General features: G+C 38.6%; 1 protein-coding gene and 1 non-coding gene across 2 annotated transcripts in view; one reads left to right on the forward strand and one right to left on the reverse strand.

Moving 5' to 3' along the window:
- The first annotated feature begins 4,486 nt into the window (after positions 1-4,486).
- Positions 4,487-25,095, forward strand: part of LOC121731637 (putative GPI-anchored protein pfl2) — a 39,351-nt gene continuing 18,742 nt past the window's right edge. Inside the window, exons 1-2 of the mRNA XM_042121182.1 lie at positions 4,487-4,598; positions 24,868-24,941. Of these exons, the coding sequence (XP_041977116.1) occupies positions 4,591-4,598; positions 24,868-24,941 (82 nt within the window). The 5' untranslated portion in view covers positions 4,487-4,590. The remainder of the gene's footprint in view (positions 4,599-24,867; positions 24,942-25,095) is intronic.
- Trnas-uga lies at positions 17,367-17,448 on the reverse strand. The gene has a single exon. It is a non-coding gene; the product is annotated as a tRNA-Ser (tRNA).

Consider the following 25,095-nt stretch of genomic DNA (forward strand, 5'->3'; position numbering starts at 1 on the left):
AGGTTCAAGAAGTGGAAGACTTAGGAGGAAATCTGTCAACATTTTTATTCCTTTGTAATCCTGTGCAAATTTTAATTGTGTTATTAGCCTTAAGTGTTATTCTGGCGAATCTAAGCTTCCTCATTAGTGCGTATGTTGTAACTAATAATATCATGTTTTTTTTATTTTGGCCGTAAACATGCCCAATATAAAGTACAGAACCCATACAACATTATCTGGTCAGTGCTGACGGCGCGGCGCGCCGGTGGCGTGAGCGCTGCCGCTGCTGCTGGCTCAGCACGGCTGCTGTATGCTGCTGCTGTAGCAATTATAAAGTAAAGACGTGAGTGGAAGAACCAGGTAACTAACATTTTACAACATAACGACGAGACTAATTTTTTCCCCTATAATTTGAACAAACATTGTAACTTACCTACTTCATCATCTGGCTAATATACATAAAGTACACAGTTTTTTTTATTTCAAATAATTTTTCCGGCTCCATTTATAAAAAAACGGCGATTTTTTAACTCTTACTTACCTGGTTTTTTCACTCACGTCTTCATTATTGATGTTGCATAACAGCTTCGTCATACGATTTATTTTAAGAATTCATACTATCGTCAGCGGCTTCTACAATTTTAAAAACCACTGAAATGATAAAAAAATCTGTAAATAGATTCATAGTTTAAGAAATAAGTCCTAAAATATGTAGGAACTAGGTAAGTTTTCATTGGTGGAAAATGTTCGAATTTATGGGCAACAACTAGTAGTATTATTTTCAGTGTCAACCACGACTTCTCCCGGCATTTTAAAAATAGTTAGGTATCTGTTATTATATTCAAAATGGAGATAAGAGGTAGAGGGTCTGTTTCACCACTTTCTGATAAAGTGCCGAAGAAGCTATTCACAATTTTTTTGACAGATTGACATTGATTAACAGATCAAGTATGGAACTTGATCTGTCAAATTAATTGGTAGAGAGCCTATTCGTCACTTATCAGGAAGTGGTGAAACAGGCCCTTAATACGCAGCTGTAATGAAAACATAGCATCTACATTGCACAATTGACTTATTCCACGAGGGACGATGGTAATCATCACGGATATTACAGACTAGATCCATTAGCAAATTAGTTATTAATATATACCATCTTTTACTTGGCCGATAGTACCGCTAGGCGCTAACTGACGATCCGTCGACAGATCGATCAACACGTTACGTCTATTTTAACGTGACATTTACGTGACGCCCCGTGAAGTGTCAACGCCTCGTGATAAATATTATATCTTATATTTTATCGTCCATCGACGCACCATATTATACAGGGAAATCGTTAAATTCACTGTGAGGGTCGAACCGCCTATATTATAGTATGGGCTTAGTCTTAATATTTTATGAAAGAAAAAACATGACAATAAACAATAGTTAACTTTAACCAACCACCAAACTGGTGTGAGAGGACGATTATTGGTGGTGTAGACAACAACGTATTTGTGACTTATAAAACTGTCCGAAGCAACTCATTTTATATTCCAGAAATTTCTGACAAGGAAACGCTTGTACTCCATTTTTAACTGCGAAGTTTTAAATGGGATCTTTTTTTTTATGAAATAAGGTGGCAAACGAGCAAACGGGTCACCTGATGGAAAGCAACTTCCGTCGCCCATGGACACTCGCAGCATCAGAAGAGCTGCAAGTGCGTTGCCGACCTTTTACGAGGGAATAGGATAATAGGGGAGGGTGGGGAAGGGAAGGGAAGGGAATAGTTGAGGGTAGGGAAGGGAATAGGGTAGGGGTTAGGGGATTGGGCATCCGGTAAACTCACTCACTCGGCGAAACACAGCGCAAGCGCTGTTTCACGCCGGTTTTCTGTGAGAACGTGGTATTTATCCTGTCGAGCCGGCCCATTCGTGCCGAAGCATGGCTCTCCCACGTATAACTTCTAAGTTTTGAGTATGTGGGGTGTCTATATTCAAAGATATGTGATCTCCATGCACTCTGAGAGGGTGTGAGCCTGTGGGGCCGCAGGAGCGTGAAGTGTGCCGGGGCGTGCTATTGCCCGGGTCGCGTCCAGCCGAACGTTATAATTTCAGATCTTCACCTAAATTTAACTTCAGCCTTCACGCCCGGAGACGCCACGGGGATCGTCAAAAATGATATTTTTATACCAGTATAATAGAGCTGGTTTTGTTATAAATTTTTTTAATAGTATATTCGCGTTTAAATTGTAGTAAAACAACGGTGAAAATGTCTTAGTTTGTAACACAAAAGCTAACCAAAATTATTACAAGAAGTAATTTCGCCATAAGTACGAAACATTGCGAACCTACTATAGCGGAAAAGATTATATTGCGAATATTCTATACATGCCTAGTTCGATTATCTAATAAATTAATTTTTTTTACATGATATCGACTCTCAACAATTACTTACAGTAGACTTAGCAAAAGCAACAGAGGTCTAATACTCTACTATACTTATTCGACAAAGAACTGTATGAAAGTGCTGATGAATCCACAGCTTTCATTTGTTCCTGCTTATCCTGCTTATCCTACTGTAACCACCAGAAAAATGATGCTGGTGCAGAAATGCGTGTGAATTTCGTTTTACAAGGCGAAGTGTGTGTTTCGTCAGTTGCGTTACGTCCCGGCCTCAGCACGCGACCGCGCCGACCGCGCCGACCGCCACGCGCGTTTCCACAATAATATTATTGAATACCTGAGGAAATTGAACATTTAGCTTGCAGACGTACTTCTCAAGTTCGTCGGGTTTATGCCTCCCAAAAATAAGCGTGTAAGCAGACATATCACATAACGTCTTTTTGACACGAACGAATTTGAAGACAATTTAACAGCTAAATATTAAGAGCCTGCTGTCAGAAATATCAAAGCACGCTAGCCGCCTACACATCCCGCTATCCTCCAATCGTGATATAATGATTCCATGAATCGTGCCACCGAGCATTGTGCTTTGCGCTGCAGCTAATAGTGAATAATATCGCGTAACAACGATTCCCGCATTATAGCATGAAAGCAGCTATGCGAATAAGTTATAAAGACAATGCAATTACAGCTAAACATAAAATTTAATTATGATACTACTATCATAAAGAATTATATTCAAGAAGACTCTATATCGTTATAGTACGAATAAATTATAAAGTCCATGCAACAGCTAAACATTTGTTTTTCATTACCGTACACAGATATCAGCAATACTTATGTAAACCGCGTTATGACGAAGGAATGTTTGTATATCGTTCTGACTTCTGTTATTGATGTAGTTCTGAAAATTCCGTGCTAACTATCGCTGATACTCAGCTCCACCTGGAATCTTCATAAAAAGTCGTGGCTTATCAATTTTGCTACAACTTTAAAATATTAACACGTACTGTATACATACATTAAAGTAGCAAAATATGTTGCCATTGTCTGTCAAGTGACTTTTTTCATTTTGAACAGGGACAAAACTTCTTTTACAATAACGTTGTGCGTCCGAGTCAACAATAATTATTTTTCATATGGACCACGAGACAGTACGAAATACGAATACATCCTCAACGTCTCGAGAATAATTATTTCGCCTATCAATTCTACAGAATCGTTAGCGGTTATCTAAAGCGTGGTTTCATATTACTTTGCGAGAGTAACCAGATAGTCTCTACCATCAGAGGCGTCGTTTCATGTAACCGATCCCACACCCCTCCCCACCCCACAGCACGCGACCACACACCACCGCACGCCACCACACGTGTCCACACGGCTCCTGTTACACCTGCGACATTGGCAGTGACACATACTCGTATCATAGCAGTTTTCCTGTTTGTGGTCAACATCATATTTCCCTTTTATCTCTCATATCCCTATGAGAATACTATGACTGCTTAGGAAAATATAGAGATAAGAAACCTTTTGTATTTGCTGTCGAGGCCTTCTTTGTTGTGAATAAAGACAGAAATCGATATTCTTGAAATATGAGAGACATAAAACAAAAGGGCGCCAGAAAAGAGCCCTGTACAACTATACGTAGAGTTTCTTTGTAAAAGTTGTTGTTAAAACTTTTTTAACTTACTTTGAAGTTCAGGTGTTTTGGGGGTAAAAAGTCTAAGATCCAAAAACTTTAAAAATATGCAACAGATAACAATAATAATTATTTTAATAACTTATTATTTTTTGTAACTAACCAAATACAAATCATATAAAATCAAAGATAAGTTTTTATAAGTCCTGCTCCTGAGTAAAGTTTAAATCACAAGAACCTTTTAATTCTACTATATCCAACGAGCAACTTGACTCTACCAAAACAGATTTAAGACGATTAAAGTACAATCAATGAATAAAGTGGAAACCAATCGGCATGCAAATACACAGCCATATTCAGCTATCGATGCATCCTTTAGCAAAAGTGCAGTCGCTAATTAGAAATTAGGTGTGAGTCGATGACCCGCGGGCCGCGCGGCTGATGCGACCTGTGCCCCGCCCCGCCGTCGCCGCCGCCGCGCCGCCGCACTCGCGCGTCAGCCTCCGCCGCGACCGCACGCTATGGCGCCCTAGACGCGCTCCGGTAGTGATAGTACTGTGACATCGCACGCCGCACGCCGACGAACACATGAGCCGGTAAGTCGTGTTTTGAATTCCTTTCCCTTGTTATGATACCTGCCAATTGTTGAAACGTTTCGGATGACTTGTCTGCACATTATGTTTACCCAAAAGGTATTCGAGACGCTGGCGATGCTAGTGCGAGCCCGCAGAATATTAATAAGACCATTAAGTGTATATTCGGTATCGGCAGTGATATAACTGACCCAAATTAATCTAACGCATAATCCAGTTTTAATTTATTATACAACTAGAGCAGCTTCGTTGCAGCCGAATTTTTAGAATCAAAATTGTTTAATTGACCAGAAAACACTGAAGCGAATTTACAAGGATCTGTCAACCTTACACAATTTAAAGAAGTTTAAAACCTTGTGAGTCCTAAATATTGCATTAATGCTTCCGGATCGTCCTGTCCTTGTTTCTTGTCGGAGCGCGAGAGCCGTTGAGTCATTTACATGTCGGTTGACATCTGAATCACTCGTAAACTCCACTCATTCAATCACTATCGATAGGGGTCGGTCACGGTGATTGGGCACGCCGTCGGCCGTCGGCAGTGCTGAGGCGACGATAAAGCGCTCGCCTTGGATCTTGACCTTCCGAAACTGTTAATCCATTGTAAAAAACATCGCGATGCTTCGCACATTAATAGATCTTCCAAATAAGTGCATAATGACGACGACCCTGATGCAGCGTTTTGTCAGATTTAAGATAAAGTTATAGGAGACACCGACAATATCTATACAATTTTTGAAAATTAGGAGAAGCTAGGAGTAGTTATGATTGTAGGAATCCTTTAATATTGTTTTATGAGTGTTTTAAAAACCATGGGCGTAAAAACCTAGAGCGCGGAATTTATAATGAGTGTGCTAAATTTCCCAGTTGGAAGTTTAAAATTCCGTTGCAAAACCCGAGATAAAATTGTTTCTGCAGAAGTGAGTCACAACAAAGTGTGCAGCAATGCCGTTTTAAACTTTGACACTCTCCGAAGTTTTAACATTTTGACATTATTTAATTTTGAGGACAAAGTTTTCGATGTTACTTTGCGACATGCTTAACTTTGATTTATTCACCAAAAGCTTTTGCTGAATTTTTAAAGTTAAAAGAGTCAATTTGAACTCAAGTTTTACAAGTGAATTAGACTTTTATTTCTTTCTTAAAATTATGTTCATTGATTATTGTGATAATGTTAGATTCAAAATTTTGGTTTTAAACATTGTAAAATATTACGTCCTTACAAAAAAATGTATACAACGTGTCTTATTTAAAATATATGGTCAGTACAGTTAGCAAAGTGCTGATTGTTGTGTCCTCTTTTTACGTTTGTGTCTTTACTACTAAATGGTTATATTTTAATAAATAAAATATGGTTAGTACAATTAGCAAAATGCTGATTGTTGTGTCCTCTTTTTACGTTTGTGTCTTTACTACTAAATGGTTATAATTTATCTGAGGCCGGTAGGGAGTTTTTCTTCTACTTTTTTATATTCTAGCACTCTTAGCTGAATGTTTATTTAAGTAAATAAACATTTTTAACGTTAAAATGTTCATTTTTACTCTAACATTTAGGTATTACATTCTAGCTGTACTCTTATTTGGCGTTAGAATAACGCTTGATGGTTTTGGCGCGGAGTCAAAACCGTTCACAGACAATGTTCGGGTTGATCGAGTCTCTCGATTGCCTTTCAGATTTGTTTGCGAGTCACAATTTTCGTGAGCTTCACAGGGCATATTCAATTCGTCTCTCTCGTCACCTCGATAAATATCCGAATAATTCTATACAATAATTGGGGTTTCATGCGAGTATTATGTAGCATATTACGAGGCAGATATTTTTTGTAGTGGTAAGACTGTATCTACTCGCTATAGATAAGCATCGGCGGTAATGTATGCATCAGTGCTGGTGGCAGATAGTTGCCGGCTCTCGGAATAGCAATCAGCCGGGACTCGCGAAGGCTGCGCCGCCGCGGGGAATCTTAATTGTAGTAATGACCTCAGCGCGGGCGCCTCATCACCCGATGTTCTGCTAGACCGGGCTATATAAACGTTTGCGTGGTTTGTCATAGATCATAGATTTAAGATTAATTGAAATCAAAATGATTTGTGAATTGCCATTATTTTTTCATAAAATACATGCTATTTATTTACAGGATTCTTCTTTTTTGATTCAACGCAAGTATATTTTGCTCCTCATATTAACTTAGCCCTCAAAAAATTGAATTCAAACTCAAACTAAATAATTTACTAACCTCCAGTATTAAATTCATTACTCCATCAGATGGAACTACATGCATCCTTCTCGACAAGTTCATAATTGTCCTGCAGCAATATGGCCGTGTGCCAACTGTACACTGTTCAGACTTATTTTACCTCTAAAACTACCTTTATTGCCAACAATATAAGGATCATCAGTAGTTACTCCAGGCAAACCAACAGTTGAGTGGTTATACTTTAGCTAAGAGGCTCACCGTCCATTAAACATTAGTAGAGGTGCATTACTCCTCGCATCCTCTACCTCCTGTAGAGCGCCGGTTTCAATTACAAAATTACATGTCCCGTGCCCGCCGGCCTTTTGCAACTTGTCTTTGTTGAAATTATTGCTTAAGCTCATATCAGATAGTTCATTAATTTTCTCTTTAGTCTGGCATCTTCTACTCCGAGCCTGAACACAAAATAAATCAGTATCGAATGGATTAAAATAAAAGAAAAATGAATCATTTTCTCCGATGACAAAATCATCTGATGTCAGCTTATTGGATATGGTTGACAATATAGAGGTATTAAAACTATTTATTTGTTATTGTTTGCGTGAATCGAATGAATTAGATATAAATTTAAATTTTATAATTTTTGTTATTGTTTATTTACAAATAATAACAATTTTCCCATCTTTTTGATAATAAGGTAGTTTCTGAACTTAGGAACTAACTCCCTAACTCTTAGGAACTACTCTGAAAGCATATAGTTTTTAACCAATTTTGGAAAAGTGTTTCATACTGTAGTGGTGTGTGTGTGATACTTTGTAATTTGTCAATAACTAAGTAACCACCAGATTAGAAGGTTTTCTTCGTGGAAATAGCGAAATCATAGTAATATTGATATCAGTCCGGTAATATTGTGCGCTAGGTCCGCCTTATGCAACAGCCTGTATAACGTCGGCATACCAAGTTTCGGTGTGCTCTTGCGTAAGTAATTGTCTGTACGTCCCCAGAATACGTCTGCTGTTGCCGGGCTGACTCTACATACATTGTCTGGTTTCCTTTCGATCTTTGTTCACGTCTATCAAACATGGGACCCGAAAGTACCGATCATATTTTGATGGGAAAAGAAATAGAGCTAACTAAATGTGTGATTTTAATAGGATTTCCTCTTTAGCGCAATGACTCCTTGCTTAATGTAATATTCAAGAAAAATAATTAATCTATCAATTTTAATAACTCCATTCAAATATAATCCAAAACCGACATGTATTCTTATAAAGGTCCTATACTTAAATTAAACAGAATAATCCAAAATGCACTTCTGTGATAGCGAACTTGCCAATTATTATAAAATCTAGTATTTTAAAATTATCACCATTAACTGCAAGTCGAATAAGTTTTTCATAAACCACTCTTAGTGTACTTCGTAGTACCACCAAAGAAATTGATGACGGATCAAGGTCATTTGGTCGGGTTATGTCAAATCAATGTTAGTCGCGATTTGTCGGCTGGGTTTGACCTAGTACAACCAAATTACGTAGGTCCACCATTTGCCTATGAATCGACTTCTCTGATAGTACAAGTCGTGGATCAACGACTAGTATCATTATGCTAACTTATGATGCCAATTATCCTCGCTCCGATAAACATTAGGCGCCATCTTGGAATTGTTGTAGTCATTTTATAACCATTGGCTATAATTTAGCGTATTGAAGTTAGTTGTCGTGAGAAAGATTCACAGAGGTGTGAACGTTGCAACATCGTTATAATACTCGTTGTAGAGTGACTCACACAGTGGCGGATTTACAAATTTGCCGCCTGTAGGCTATTCAATTTTTTGCTGCCCCTATTCTATTATATATATTCAATACGTTAGTTTAGTTCACAATCGTATCCCACCAAAACCATTTTTTGAAAATTTTTGCTGAGACGACCACACAAGGTTTCACTGGTATGTAGAATTTGTTTAAGTTAGAGTCAGTAGAGTTAGGCCGTGTAGATTCAGAAACTTGGCTCTACATGAGATCACATATCTTTTTCACAGGTTAAACCGTAAACCTAATATGTGGTCGTCTCGGCAATATTTTACAAGAAATGTTTTTGATGGGTTTTTTTATTTCTGTAAGATTTAAAAAAATGGGGCTAAATTTGCCGCCCTAGTCTCCAGCCTATAAATCCGCCACTGGACTCACAGAATCCTATTCAACTTTATTGTTATTGATTTGTTCCTAATTTATGTTAATACAGCTGTTGCCCGCGACTTCGTCCCCGTAAATAGAAGTTAAAGGGTTGTCACTGGCAGTGGCGACGGTACGTCTTCGCTCGTAATGGCGTTTGCGGTTGTTATCTACTCTTAACATATGATTATATCTGTTTATTCTGCACCTAGTAAAATTTGTTTGAGAAGCTTAGCTATTATCTATTTGATGGAAATAAACAATTAGTTCCTTTTTAGGGTTTCGTACCCAAAGGGTAAAAACGGGACCCTATTACTAAGACTTCGTTGTCTGTCCGACTGTCCGTCTGTCCGTCCATCTGTCTGTCTGTCTGTCTATCTGTTTGTCGCCAGGCTGTATCTCAAGAACCGCTATAGCTAGACTTCTGAAATTTATACAGATTGTATATATCTGTTGCCGCTATAACAACAAATAAAAACAAAATAATATTAATATTTAATGGGGGCTCCCATACAACAAACGTGATTTTTTTGGCCTTTTTTGGTCGTAATCAATAATGATAAGAGGTATAGGCACTTGAAATTTTTACAAAGGCCTTTAATATAATAATATGTGTATTTTAATAATGAATAATAATGTTCAAATAAAATAAATAATTAAGGCGGGCTCCCATACAAAAAACACATTTTTTTCTCTATAACGGTACAACCAACTCGTACTTGGCCAATTATAAAAATACTTATAGTATAAATTTAAATTATTATAGAGGTAGAATATTTTTTCTTTATATTAATATGTCGGAAACATAACAGCAATTATTAATTCACAGATGAATCATTATCAGATTGTTACATTTTTTGCTGCACCTCGCTCCAAACTGGTTAATTTAGTAGAACTGATTCTAGCAGCCGTTACACAAGTTCTATACTGTCTTATAATTCTGTATAAACCTTAGACCTTTGTCTCTGTCACAGAAGTGTCGGTGTTAGGGTTTGGAGGTAACAAAAATAAATACGTTTTGTTACTCTGCCAGCCTCAGCAAGTTTTGAAGTTAATCCAACCGCTAATATCGATTATAATTTCAGAAGGCTGCTGAGAACGGATCGCTACGAAACTATTATTATCTCAAATTAAAATCTAAATGAAGCTATTTCACTCGTTAATCGAACGATAGTGACTCTGCTGTAGGGTTTCCAGACGCAGATATCACAGTTGCTAAACGCTTTAGTAATACATATTTATTTTTTAACTATAGTTTGAACTAAGACAGGACAGGACTTTCAGTAAACAAATTATCTAGGACCGAAAACATTAATACAATTCAGATAGAGTCTTATAATATATAGCTAGAAAATGCATCACAATTATTAATATTGGTAACGGTACGTTAATTAGGTAATAAGGTAATTAGATCTGAAAGGAATAAATGAGTTTTTATTAAGTTACGTATCGGAAAGGTAGATCTAGACCGCGATATCACAGGCGATACGAAACGATATATTATTATGGTGGGTCAGCTCCTATTATTACTTGCAACTCTATTATAGAGCTGCAAGTTTAAATCTATAGTATAATCCATTTACCTTACACTTATTGTCCTAATAAAGGTACTTATCGTTATATTGACTTCTCTCGCTAATGTAAAAAAATTAGCGAGAGATTATTAGATTATTAGGCTCACTATAGCCATTGTTAGAGTCTAAGAGCCGGCTTTGGGAGCACCTTATCTTAACAATTGTTTGACATTATTAATCGCTTGCAAAATTGTATTTAAATCATACTTACTCCTATTTCTTTTGAATATGTTTTGTACAATTTAATAATACATTTCTCACGTTTTTTTAAGAAGTATGATCGTTTTGTAGTGACGGTGAAAGCAAGTAATTGTGCTATGTGCAAGACGCCATGCGCCTGGCGCCAGGCGCCGGGAGCTGCAGTCGACTGCCCGCATGCTTATCAGGCGCTATTGTCTGCTAGACAATACATTGTGTCCATCCGTTCCTCGCCACTCATATATATTTCCTTTCGTTCAATGATTCTTATAGGCTGGTTGTAATCTAATGGGGATGGCCGCGGTATGCCGACTGTATGGGCGCCGCAGACTCGATCGCACAAAAAGTCTGTCGTCTGCGATCTCCCTAATGATGATTGCCGCGTCTGGTTTTAATCCATGCATGCGAGGCTCCGGACATAATAGTGACAGACGGACAGACATGGCGCACTTTCCTCGCCAGCGCCGCCGGAATATACAATCTGCGGTGCGTCGTCACGAGTGTCGCGCATATGAATACTTCTATCAGCGCCTTGAAGTATTAGAAATTTCAAATCATGCCTCTTCAAATACTCTAAGACTGTGTTGTTGGACAGGGTGCTGAATTTTTGGTTTCTTCTGTATCCAGAAATTTAAAATATAATCTTGCGTCTAGCACTAAGTGCTTGGAAAATATTAAAGATAAAGGAAGTTCTTAGTAAGTGGTCATAATACTTTTAAAATGAATAGTTAATAGTGTCACCTGCTACGGGCTGTAGAAATCGAGGAACAATGGGCTGTCGTCACGTGGTCGTTTTCTTTCTTCACGTGTTCGGCGCGCGCCCGACGTCAACGTGAGCGAGAGTGACGGTTTTGTTGGCGGCACCGGGGCGCGGGGCAGGTAGGCGGCGTCAGCGTCAGACACTAACTATTTAATATGGAAAAATTTGCAGACGGCCGATGTATAAAATACCTTAAAAAATTAAAAGCATGGCCGCACTGCACAAAGTCTGCTGGCGCCTGGCGGTAACAGTGTAATCCCAGAAGTAATAGAAACTTTACTGAGTGTTTTGCTCAAATTAAAGCATGGATGTTATCATTTGCGCATAGTCTATGTCACTGAGCAGTGTAGATATTAATTAAGACTTAGGTGAGATTCTATAACTACTAAAACCTAATTTAAAAAATGCTAATCTATATTTAAGATGTTCTATTTTGCGCGTGATCGTCCCATTTTCACGAAGACCGTAGGGCCGGAGTGAGGTCAACGAACACATCCGAATCTCCTTGGGGCTGCCTTGGGGCCAATGTCGCAGGTCGAGGAAAATGTAAACAAACACGTTTTTATTGACGGAGCTGACCGGCATATTTCATTCGATATTAGGGCACAGGACATGCCCAAAAGAATTTATTAACTAAACTATAAATATTATACTAGATGATCAGGCAAACGCTGTTTTATAATATTAGGCTTGAAGGTCTCAAAATATGATCTTCCGACCAAACGAAAAGTTGTCATCAGACGATGGCGTGTATAATTATTGTCATATTTTCATGTGTGTAACTTTGAGATAACTTCCATAGCGTGATTTAGGATTGTGCTCTTTTTGGACCGCTTTAACGTTATTTGGAGTATGACAAATAAAAGTGGATCGATTCATAGCTACTCTGTAGTCTATAGTCTATACGCAAATAAAATTTCAACAAAATCGGTCTAGCCGTTTCAAAGAAGTTTGGCAACAATTTACAGTTTTCATCCAATTTAGTACTACACGTAGTTAAAAATCTAGACGTCTATCTAGTGCCGGAAGAGCCCGTTATGTTATGAGCGCTGAGTCATTTTGGCACACATTCTCCGCGCCGAGGTACTCTGAAATAAGTTTTCCGCGTATCAGTTATGCTAACCTCTTGTCGGCATAACCCGATATTATGACCGTTTTTATTCCAATTACTCAATAATATTAAACATTATTCTATATCTTTCATTTTCCTCGTGCAGAACTCGCAGGAAATCCAAACTTTATTCCACCCCACGCCCACGTCAGGATCAAAAAGACCGTGCAGACGGCGGAGGTGTTAAAATCGAGACAGACCTACAAATAAAAGAAACTTACTAGTCTTAATACTTCAGAAATAATAACAATACTGGAGATTAATTGAGATCCCAGGATGTTCAAATCGACAGACAATAGATAATTAATAATGTTGATAAACAATAACAAATAGAACTCTGCCAATTAACTGTTAAGACACAGTCGCAGTACTGTCGCAATCCCAGGAAATCGATAGCAAAGAAATGGTGCCCAGTCGTGCCTTGCACGGGTCGAGAATCTGAGACCGATTCACCCAAACTTGTGGTTGATGTCTCCAGCCAAACGTGAGAACGGCAATAATTTCATGTATATCTTCATATTCAATAGTATTATATTAGCGGATAGCTCAAAATGTAGATGTTTTTACAATCATATGTTAAGATATTTTAACACGAAACTGTTCATCTCGTGCTTCCCGTGTCGGCCCAGCCGCTGGCAGTGACGGATTAAGACTACTTGATGACCTAAGCAATCCATGCCTGTGGGCCCTATCCGTATGTCAACTAGAATCGGTCTTCGAACCTTTATTCTTCTGGTGCCCCCTCAGACGTGATGCCCTATAGGCAATTGCTTAATTTGATGAAGGGTTAATCCGTAGCCGCTGGAAACTAACCGACGAAGGTAGTAAAGCTCTACGACATAATCCGTCTTTGCTAAAATAAAGAAAGGAGTTCCCAAAAGTCTCATCGAGGATTTCGTTAAAATGTGACGTAAACATTCAATTAATAAAATTACGTTACTATATTGTGCTTCGCGTTTCCGGCATTATTCAATAATAATTACACGTTAATGCGGGCTATAATTTGTCTGCGCGTTACATTTCCTCAGCACAATAATTTCGCTATCACATGGATCCATCAGGTCGGTGTCGAGTTGCGGTGTGTGCTGTGCGGCCGCATCGCTCGCTGCTTGTTGCTACACCTCGCGTGTTAAGTCACTTGCGAATGCCCATCCCTGTTATACTTTTGTTGGTGGAAGTCTCTAGATCCCTCTTTCCTAAAAAAAACTACATATTCGCTACTACTACATTATTATACATACGCATTACACATGTTGTCGAAAGTGGCAAATCTAGATACTCTTCTTATCACGTACAATGCCTATGTTGACACAATATTAAGGTATGGAGTGATATTTTGGGGGAACTCCACAGATAATGAACGTGTGTTTAGGGCACAAAAAAGATGCGTACGATCCATGTGCAACTTAAAACAAACAGATAGTTATCAGTCCTATTTCAAAGACCTAAAGATATGAACGTTACCGTATTTGTACATATATGAGTCTTTAGTATTCCTTAAGAAAAGTAATATGCATTTATATGAAAATTTCAGTAGCACACGTCACAAACGAAAATTAAAAATGCCACTATCAAAAACTACAAAATTTAACAAAAGTACGTATGTAATGATGCCGAAACTTTACAATAAATTACCAAATGAAATTATAGAAATTGACGATTTAAATAAATTTAAGATAAAATTAAAATCATTCCTAATCGAAAAAAATTTTTACACAGTAAATGAATATTTAAATGAAATTGTATGATAACTAATAATAAATTTTAAATCATAATGGATAAAGTATTGTCCTTTGATGTTCAATTCCATTTTAAATGTATACCTATTTGTGTGTTAATTAATATCAATTACATATTTGCTTGAAAACGAATGAATATTTAAATATTTTGGCTGTTACTTTAGTGAGTTTAGAGGATCCTATTTATTGTAATATTTGCATGCCATTAAAACGGCAAAACATGTACTGTTTAACGCAAGCTTGTGACATCTTTTTATCATGTTTTGAGCAAATAAAGATTTGAATTGAATTTGAATTGAATACTGTTTTATTAAACGATGAACCAAAAATAAACCTAAAATTTGTTGCTACAACACTGGTGTTGAACTTAGTATTTACTATGTTTTTCCGATGTTGGTATAAGACAGGCTCTATCAATATCTAAGTTTTACCACAATTCCTGAGACCTACTATATTATATAACAGAAAAAGTGGCTGCATTATTATCACAGAGTTTTGCTGACGACTTTGAGTCAGATCTCTTTGATCCCGTAATGGTGTCGCACTATGCAATTACTAGAAGGATGTCCTCACTCAAATGATCTATTTAACCGCTCCATTACCCGGTAATGCCTCATCGGTTACCGTCATCGGCGGTCATCAGACGGGCGTGGAATAATAAGCAGCGATCAGCATATAATTGTAATGATTTCGGCCGGCAGCTGGCATTGAGGAGAGGAAAACCCCAGCTTCCTGCAGACCGCCGCACATACTAATGTGCCGGTGGCCCTGCGCGTCTCACTCTGGAGGATCTTTCGTCCGCCTGGGATCAGTAGAGGTATCCCTAAACTTTTAATTCAGTGGAATTCTTTAGTAGTACACATAATAATATACAAAAGGATAAAGCAACCAGTACAAACTATGTCATTGATGTGACTGACCATTTCTTATGTTGCTACCCTAAAAAGTAGGTATATAGTATGTCTTCTTCGATTGTACTGCTAGTTTTTTTTCGCTAAAGTTGCTTCTGCATAAATATTTCACATAAGGAGTATATTAATTCTTTTTTTTTAAGTCTCGAAACCGAATAAATAATCACCCCGTATAGGTGAGTGCCTATAGGAAGTTTACCAGTCAAATGAGCTAATAAAACAACGTTAAATCAATTAAGTAATATTAGTCACGAGCCCGAGGCGCATCTTCGGACAAGGATGTTCCTACCCGATGACACATCCTGTGCGCACCGTCCTACTGTAGACTCTACGCTGTCGCATTAAAACACATTATCGAGTGGCCGCCTGGGGTAGGAACGAGTGGCGTGTAATTTTGGTTGATTGTAAATTCCTTTTTGGTCGTGGTCGAAGGTCGCCGCCACGCGCCGGCAGAATGTCTGACATAACGTAGCTTTTAGGCTTTGTTTGTTTCGTATTTTAATTATCCACAAAGAAGCATTTCATCATCATCAAGCATCGTTATCGCTTCATTATATTAGATTCGCCGATCAAAATGTATAAAGAAAAGATCTTGGCTCACCCCCCAGCGGGGCTAAAATGGTCGCTTTGAAGAATCATGATATCTAAAATCGCAAAATGCAACTCTTATTGCAATTCATTTCTGTATTTTTGTACTGATTTGGCATTTGCCAGTTTGACAGTTTTGATAATTCATTTTCTGAATTGATTGAGAGGAATTGCTAAATGTGACTATTTTAGCCCCGCTGATCTTTTTAAGAAATCAGTGAAAGATAGATCGATATTAATAAACCCAATTAGTCAGCAAAGATACGTAATATAAAAATACCATTAAAAATGCGCAATGAAATCTCAGTGTTTTGATAAAAACAAGATTGTGCGTCATTAAAAACTAGATCAAAATTTAATGTTCTCGCATTTTTTTCCGCTCGAAACCACTAGACAATCCCGTTACGCTAGGATGGACATTATCCTTTTTGGGGCGTTTGTCGGAATTCGATACAGTTAGTCGCGTTAACGGGACGGCGCAAGGTCGCGTTTACGTTATGTTATGTAAATTACAGCGTAATAGAAAGTAAATAATATGAATTATGTATTTGTACACTGATTTGTAGGAATTTGAAGTGGGTGGGACTCCGGGGGTCGTAATTGTATAACAAATTAAGATCGATTCGAAATAAAAAGGAAAGTGAAACGGGGGATCGAAAAAGCCCTCATGATTCGGGTAAAGATTGTAGGATCAAAATACATATCACTAACAGTAGTAGATAATTTAAAATCAGATTTATTCAAAGCAAAGGTTTTTGATTAAAAATTTGATACACTTTGAACATAAAAATTTTAAGAATGAATAAAAAATTTAAAAATAGTTTAAATGAAACTTGCGTTTAACACATTACAGTTACCCGTTTAAACTTTACAATGCAAAGCTTTCTTCAGCAACAATCGTCCACGGATGACATTAAGCTCTCGTGGACGGTTGTGCTTAAGAGCTTTGAAGGACTCCGTTGCCGCGGCACTTCTCTTTGTCCCGGTCTGAACTCGCAAATCTTTGTAATTCTTAAAGGAAGTATATAGAATTCTGGTTGTTCAAAAGAAGAAATAATCCCATCAAGAGTTTTAGCGGGTTTAGAAAAAAAGGGTGCCATAAAATAAGTACATATATTCATCTAATTTTTCCATTTTCTACTGTTTAAACAGCTTTTTGTTATAATAATTAAAAAAATGTGCTTGACTTTAAAAAATGCCTGTCAATGAAAATAAAGCAAAAGCAAGTTATAAATGTAAGGCGACTAATGTCTAAAGTGCGGCAGTTTCGTTAATGACAAAGGTTAATTGCTATGCTAAATGATAATAATCAAATGTCACTAATGAGACTAATTATTTTATAAGGAATGTTTAAATTGATGAAACAGAATTATAATTGGTTCAGTTCCGAAGAAGAAAAAGTCCCACACGGACAACAAAAACAATGTAAAATGTGCACTTAAAAAGATGAATACAATAACAATGATAAAAATCATAAAAAATAGCAGTTCTATTTACTGAACAAAATTGAATGCCTTTGTGGAAAAAGGCCGCTGAGGACAGGATTCGAACCTGCGCGGGTAGAACCCATTGGATTTCAAGTCCAACTCCTTAACCACTCGGACACCTCAGCTGGTGGAAGCGTTGTCGAAATTACGAGTCACTTCGCAAATGGCGCGAAACCAGTATTTATTTATGATCTACGTCATAATATCGTATTTAATGACACAATTTTACGATAAGGAGATAAAACAGCAATTAAAATATATTACGCGACCGCACATAATATCATGCGCAACATGCAAATATGTAAAATCCTTTTAATTTCTAATTTATAACAAATAGTAATCAGAATAATCATTTTAAGAATAATAACTTGGATACTTACCAGTTTTTATGAACAATAAGCGTAGGCGAAAATCAAATAATCACAATCACCATGACTCTACATTGTCTATCGCCAATTTAACTCATGTCTATGCTATGTGCAACTTGGCGTCGACGTCAAATCATAAAGTTTGAGGAAACGCGCTGCAGGCAGCAGGCAGCAGGTTACAAGCTGTTAAACAACTAGGAAACTGTCATTAAACTGCACTTACGTCTTAGATAAGATGTTATGATGTTTAAAGTTAAGCTTAGGAGCATGTTGATATCACTTATATAGTAATTATTTTCATTACCTACGGGGAGTTCTCAAGGAAAATTAGAGGAAGTGAATTCTTTTAGGGCTTTATTTCAACGGGATACCAAGATTGCAACCAGTAATACGCTTCATACGAAATGTCTAGACAATTTAGAGCGCAAACAAACGAACAGTGATACACCCTCTATAGAACTGGATACAATTTATTGGTAGTAAAAACTTGAGCTACGTAGTTATGGTGTCCCGGTAAATATAGTTCTTAATGTTACCCTCCCCCCCAGCAAATTTTATCGCGATGAATTAGAGAGAGTTGAGGGATTAAGGTAGCCTGACTCTATCTGTCAATTTCTTGACACTCTGACTCAAGATTTTGAGTTGAAGGGCTGGAGAACTTAAAAATTGTGTTACGATAGTTGTTGTCTTAATACCTTTTCTCTTGTACTTGCGATGTGAAAGGTACACTACTGTAGAGGTAACGCCTCCGTGGTCTAGTGGTTAGAGTGTCGCTCTCGACTCCGGAGGTTCGAATCCCGCGTTGGAAACATGTTATTTCCAAGTTTGGTTAGGACAATGCAGGCTGATCACCTGATTGTCTGACAAGTAAGATGATCCATGCGTCGGATGGGCATGTAAAAAGTCGATCCTGCGCCTGATCTCTCGCCAGTCGTGTCGGTCTTCCGTCCCACTGGGTTATGAGAGTAAAGGAATAGAGAGTGCTCTTGTGTACTGCGCACACACTTGGGCACTATAAAAGTACTCCTGCGTACCTGGTCTGGTTTCAATGAAACCGGCTACCGTCACCGAAACCGGTGTGGGGAGTATTATTACTGTAGAGGACCAGCAGTGTCTGACGCTCGTGGTGCTGTCACGCGCGTGTCGGAGCGCGTGACGAATCTCATCCGTCACGTCGAGAGCCGTGAATACCTCCACACTAAATTGTTTACTTTATGTTAATTGCGCGCTCCACAGAAACGCTGCTATGATCTTACGTCATATACATTCATCTCTGATTATGAGCAGTTTCTACAATTATTTAGGCTAGCACGCTGAATAAAGCAATAAATTTGCCTGTTCTCCAGGCCAACCATATAAGTTAAAATATAGCCCATATGCGGGGCATTCGACCCGGTGGAATTGATTACAATTTACAGGCCGACCTGACCGGACTCGCTTTGTGCATTTCCCTGTGTGCACAAGTCTGGTCAGTTGGACCTGCCTTCAGTCCGAACTCCGAACGGATCGATCAGTACTTTACAATCCCCATGAATCCCAGCCTACGAAGCCTCTTGTCTGTCGTATATAGGCGCTGTGAGATGTTCCTTTGTTTATTAATGTGGCTTTTAGCCCAAAATACGCATAATTATTGACACTCATTTATACGTGGGAGAGCCATGCTTCGGCACGAATGGGCCGGCTCGACCAGAAAAATACCACGTTCTCACAAAAAACCGGCGTGAAACAGCGCTTGCGCTGTGTTTCGCCGAGTGAGTGAGTTTACCGGAGGCCCAATCCACTACCCTAATCCCTTCCCTATTCCCTTCCCTTCCCTACCCTCCCCTATTACCCTATTCACTCTTAAAAGGCCGGCAACGCACCTGCAGCTCTTCTGATGCTGCGAGTGTCCATGGGCGACGGAAGTTGCTTTCCATCAGGTGACCCGTTTGCTCGTTTGCCCCCGTATTTCATAAAAATAAAAAATAAACTCCTGCAGAATGTGTAGTAGACTGCGTAATATTAGCTCAGGTGTGTATGTGGGTCGCGCGCGAAACCCGCGTCTGCCGGGGCCCCTATAGGCATATTATTATCATTGGTTTTAATTCAATAAAACAATATGCAAGTTCATTATATAAGTTAATAAGAATTGATATTTATTAAGCAGGTCTGAAAGATTTCTTTTAAATAGTAAATGAATAATTGAGTTCTAAATGTAATTACTAAACAAACATTTGTCATTTTAATCAGGATTGCTATTGCTAGAACTATGAGCTTACGTGTCTAGCATTTTCTGCTAATTACTATTTTTATTTATTCTATAGACTACTTAGTCCTTAATGGCATTGACAATTAGAATTGCTATAAACGTTGATGAAGTCGAACACATTAGACCATCTCATTACTGACCGGCACAACAAAAAACGACGCACGACGCAGCAAAAAGTCCACATGCGCCGCTCCGCGTGACTCATCGCGTCGATGTCTGAGATGAAGAGATAAAGCCTAGTATGTAATTAAGGTTTTCTTATCTATACTCAAATTGTAAATACGAAAATATGTTTGTCTATTCGTCGGTTTACACGTTCAAGTGGAGGTTCTATTAGTCCCGACGAATGTACGGTTAAATTAGAATAGTTACGATCGAAACGAATCCAAAAATCTTTGGGCATGAATAAAAACCAAATGCTACATCTAATAAACCGAGATTAGAGATATAATTATCTCTCTCAGTACATCTAGTGTAAGCGGGCAGGTTGCGGTGTCGGTGTATAATTTGCGGTGAGGCTGCGGAGATCCAACTATAAATAACTAGTAAAGAATGAGTGTATCTTGTAGCATCACTTTTTGCGCAGAAAACTCGGCGCCTGGCGAGTAGAACCGATTATAGACTAACTTTTTTCTCGCATCGCTAGATGGGTTGAATCTAAATCGATCTTTGTCTATTTATATACAAGAGAAACCTGATCGACTGATAGATTAAGGCCCAGGCCAAGCTCTTAGAGATAGTAGATCTTAGAGATATGTATTCGTGTTCCTTTGTGATGTATGCAAACAATAGGAAAGGTTTTTTGAAAATTCTACCCCTTAAAAGGTCAAAAGACTTCCAAAATTGCTATATCATATAGATGAAGTCGTGCCAAAAATCTAGTAATATAACACTTTTAAAGCGTATCAACGAAATTAAAAAAAACATAATGATGTATTTTGCAATAAAAGTAGATTGCACCGTTACGTCTTCAGATCATACTCTCAATTGAGTGGTACCACTCGTACGGAATATGCCACTTACCATTTTAGCACATGTATCACTTGTACCACTAACCCGGCGAACAGAACCGCTGACCTCCACACGAGCGCGAGATGACACGCTGGTCAAACATTGACACGGCGGACGTGACGGAGATTGACTATTGACTGTTGACTATTGACCGATGACTCACGTCTTAGCCACATAGCAATGGAACTATTTTAATGGACCGGCGAGCTTAGAAGGAAAAAAAAGATAACATACTTTGTTTTAATTTAGATTTGAACTAGCCGGCCAGAGAAATGTTTTTTGCCATTAGTAGACTCTATTATGCATTAACCTACTCTCGAAACAATCTATCAATTAACAAAAACGAATTAGCGGCCACGTTTTTGTATCCTTTCTGTTGAGTCCGCCTAGAAATGACGGAATCAGGCGAAAGTTCAACAATAGTGATAAACTAGCGAGTAGCGAGGGAGAACTAACTCATTACCCGACTTGATGTTACAGCTTCTATTCACCAACTACAAAACTACTGACTCGACAACTTAAAGCAAACTTCGTGATAACAATTCTGTTAGTTATATAGAGTTCGCTTGGAGTTATTTTACATGTTACAAGTCTTTTATGTCAACAACTTCAGGATCACCATTCAATCGTATAGTAACTCAGAGATAAAGTTGTGGATCATGCAGTATTCGCTAATTTAGAAGTTTCATCGTATGCGAGATATAATAAGTAGGTGAAAAGGAGAAAAAGGACCACAGATAACTAGAACAATTCAAAAGAAAGACAAGAAAATGATTGTAAATAACAATACTGAAATTAACACCCGTATTACATTAATTTTTTTTGTCAATGGCGCTAAGAATGGTGTATTGTAAATTATTTGAAGTAGTAGACTGTTGAGCGTATTTCCATAAGCCGTTACCATATTGATGCAGTTTAGAAAACGCATGACTTGCGAAACACTTTATACTTAACGAGTCGTTAATGTGATTTCTCCCTATTGATGCAGCCTGCGTTTTATGCTTACGTGTGATTTAATCAAATCTGCTGCTTGCCAGCTGCCAAGTTTAGTGTAACCGACATGAAAATTATTCTTTAGATTCTCTCCACGGTTTCTAACGCTCAAAATTAAACTTACTCTATTCTACATCTTAGCGATTCTCCTGTGATGCCACGATCAAGGAAAACATAAGTCAAAACGTCGCCGGAGTCCGAACTAATATTATGACAAATCTTTGAAATAGTTGCCCCAAATTTGTCGCGAGCGCTAATTTAAGAGGCATCAAAAATTCCATTGTTTTGTTTTCACCACTTCAACTGCTGCAGCAACCTTGTAGATTATATTTGTCTGCACAAACAAACGAGCAAACACTCCATGGGCGGCCTCGTGCCGGATCGCGCAGGGCGGGCGGCGCGGGGCGGGCGGCGTGAACTTTCACACGGAAGGCGGCGGTGATCATTCAATTGAGGGCAGCGGCGGGATTGGAAAATTACCGCCGGCCATCCGCAAACAATTGCTGGCCAGTTGCTGGGCTCGACCACACCGCACGGGCTATAATATTCTCGCTACATATTATTGGAAAATTTTCTTCTTACTATATTTTGATTAAGAGTTTCGTTATTGACTAAAACAATAAATAAATCCAAGTATTTCTTTCATTTCTAGCTTGTCCATTACTTATCCAATATTGTAGAATTTTATCTGTCCGACTGTCGTAGTATTAAAGCGATATATTATCTCATCATTTCGTGTGAGGCAGGTCTTACGCCCAATAATCGCGGGCGGCACAGACATGTCACATGGGCAGTGGGCAGTGGGCACATATGGGACAGATAATGGGCACATTGACTGTCACTCTTAATGTCGCTCCACTTTCTACATCAATGACGGTGACAACCGCACATGTGACCCCAGTAGCAAGTGTGACTGATGTCCGCCAATACAATTGAGATCACCGCACTTTCCCAGTGCCAATTGAAGGCAAAATCTCAACTCTCGAGTCAATCTTTGTTAACCAATAAAATTTCACAACAAAGCAATAACTTAACGCATGATAATTTTTTACTAACTAGGATGTTCCGCGCGGCTTCGCCCGCGTAATTTAGGGATGTCACGGATCCTGTACATTTTCCACAAAAAAAGAAACTTATGTCCTTCACGTGGTCTATTCTTCATGTGTGCCAAATAACATGAAAATTGCTCCAATAGTTTCTTAGGATTTTTTTTAATTATTATTATTATCAGCCTACAGTGTCCCACTGCTGGGCAAAGGCCTCCCCTCTCTCTTTCCAAAGTTCACGATCCTGTGAAGTTGTTGGCCACTCTTTATCAAACGCATCTAGTTCGTCGCGCCACCTTTTCTTGGGTCGGCCTCTGTTACGCCGACCATTCGGTAGCCACTCCGAAACTAGACGCGCCCACCTGTCCGGGTGCATACGGGAGACGTGCCCTGCCCAGCTCCACTTAAGGCCAGCTGCCTTTCTGCCTACGTTAACGAGCTTCGTTTGGGAACGCAGGGTGGTATTCCAGACGCAGTCAATCCTTTTTATACCTAGAATGCTGCGTTCCATAGCTCGTTGGCAAACTCCGAGTCGGGACTTCTGTGAAGCTGTCAAAGACCAGGACTGGGCACCGCAGGTCAGAATAGGCAAGATACACGTCATGTCCACGAGTTTACGTTTTAGGCATATTGGTAGGTCCCCTTTCATCAGATGTTTCATTGACCAAAAGCTTCTCCATGCCTTCTTAGGATAATAAGCAATTTTAATTTTCCACATTTTCCTCTATTTCTTCGCTCTTATTAGTCTTAGCGTGATAAAATATAGCTCGCCTTCCTCGATAAATGCGCTATGATCTAACACTGAAATAATTTTTCAAATCGGACCAGTAGTTCCCAAGATTAGCGCGTTCAAACAAACAAACTAACTAACTCTTCTGCTTTATAATATTAAGAGCTTTTACCCACGGCTTCGCTCGCGTTAAGAAGTATTATTATATACAAACATTCATCCCCTATTTGAACCCCTTGGGGTTGGAATTTATAAAAATCCTTTCTTAGCGGATGCCTAAGTCATAACATCTAACTGCATGCCAAATTTCAGCCCGATCCGTTCAGTGGTTTGGGCTGTGCGTTGATAGATCACTATGTCAATCAGTCAGTCACCTTTGAGTGACTATATATATAAGAAGAAGAAGATAATAAAATAATAAATAATAGTATAGATTCTCAAACTTAGGCAATTATATTCTATTAGTCATCTACACACCCAATAAGTAAAAACAAATCTTAGCTGCGCTAAACCGTATAAAAACGCTCCATAGTCCGCAACATTTTAAGGCATTCGAGGAAAATGACGTACGTAGCAAAAAAGCGCTGCATATTTTAAACATCGTTTACCTCATCTATGTAAGCGGGTGTAACGATTGCTCGTATTATAGCATGGACCAAAAAGTGCAAAAAGGGGTAAAAAAGTGCACGCGCGGGCCCGGCGCGGTCGCGGACCCCGCGTGGACCCCGGCCGCATTCCTGCGTAATTACCCGGCTAGCTGTCCGCTTAGCTCACGAGCCGATATTAATGTAGCATTCCTAGACAACATCGAGCTTTCTTATCGGCTTAACCGTCGTTTTGTGGGTTACGACTTACCATGTTGGAAGTTAAAAAGTCGAAATCTCGTTTTATCTGTAGTAAATACTAGCTATTGTTACACAGTCTGTACAGTGTATATTGTCTACTTTTGAAGATTGCTTCCCCACTAAATAAATAAATAAATAATGCTTAATTCGCACATTAAGGCAATACACAGTACACACGGGAAATCTTAGATATTGATGATTGATCGTAGAGACAACGTACTCTACTGAAACTCATTTACTTTACATTCGTAGGGAAATGTTGTATGTTGATATTGAAACTAACTGTATTGTTTTATCTTTCAGGTCAAAAGGCAACATGGCGTCGCTCCAAAGAATATTACTGGTAGCCGCTCTTCATCTGGCAATATGCACAGCTGGTGAGTGGCCGCTTTACTTATGTGCTGATCACTACTGATATAAATACGTCTTGATGCAGCATACTATCTTGTATAATATGCTGTATCAAGTCTATTTATTGTACAGTCTACTTTTTAGATAATTGATTAATATAGAAGTGGAATTTGTAGACAG

Source organism: Aricia agestis, chromosome 11 (assembly GCF_905147365.1).
Source record: "Aricia agestis chromosome 11, ilAriAges1.1, whole genome shotgun sequence".
In the NCBI taxonomy this organism is placed as follows: Eukaryota; Metazoa; Arthropoda; class Insecta; order Lepidoptera; family Lycaenidae; genus Aricia; species Aricia agestis.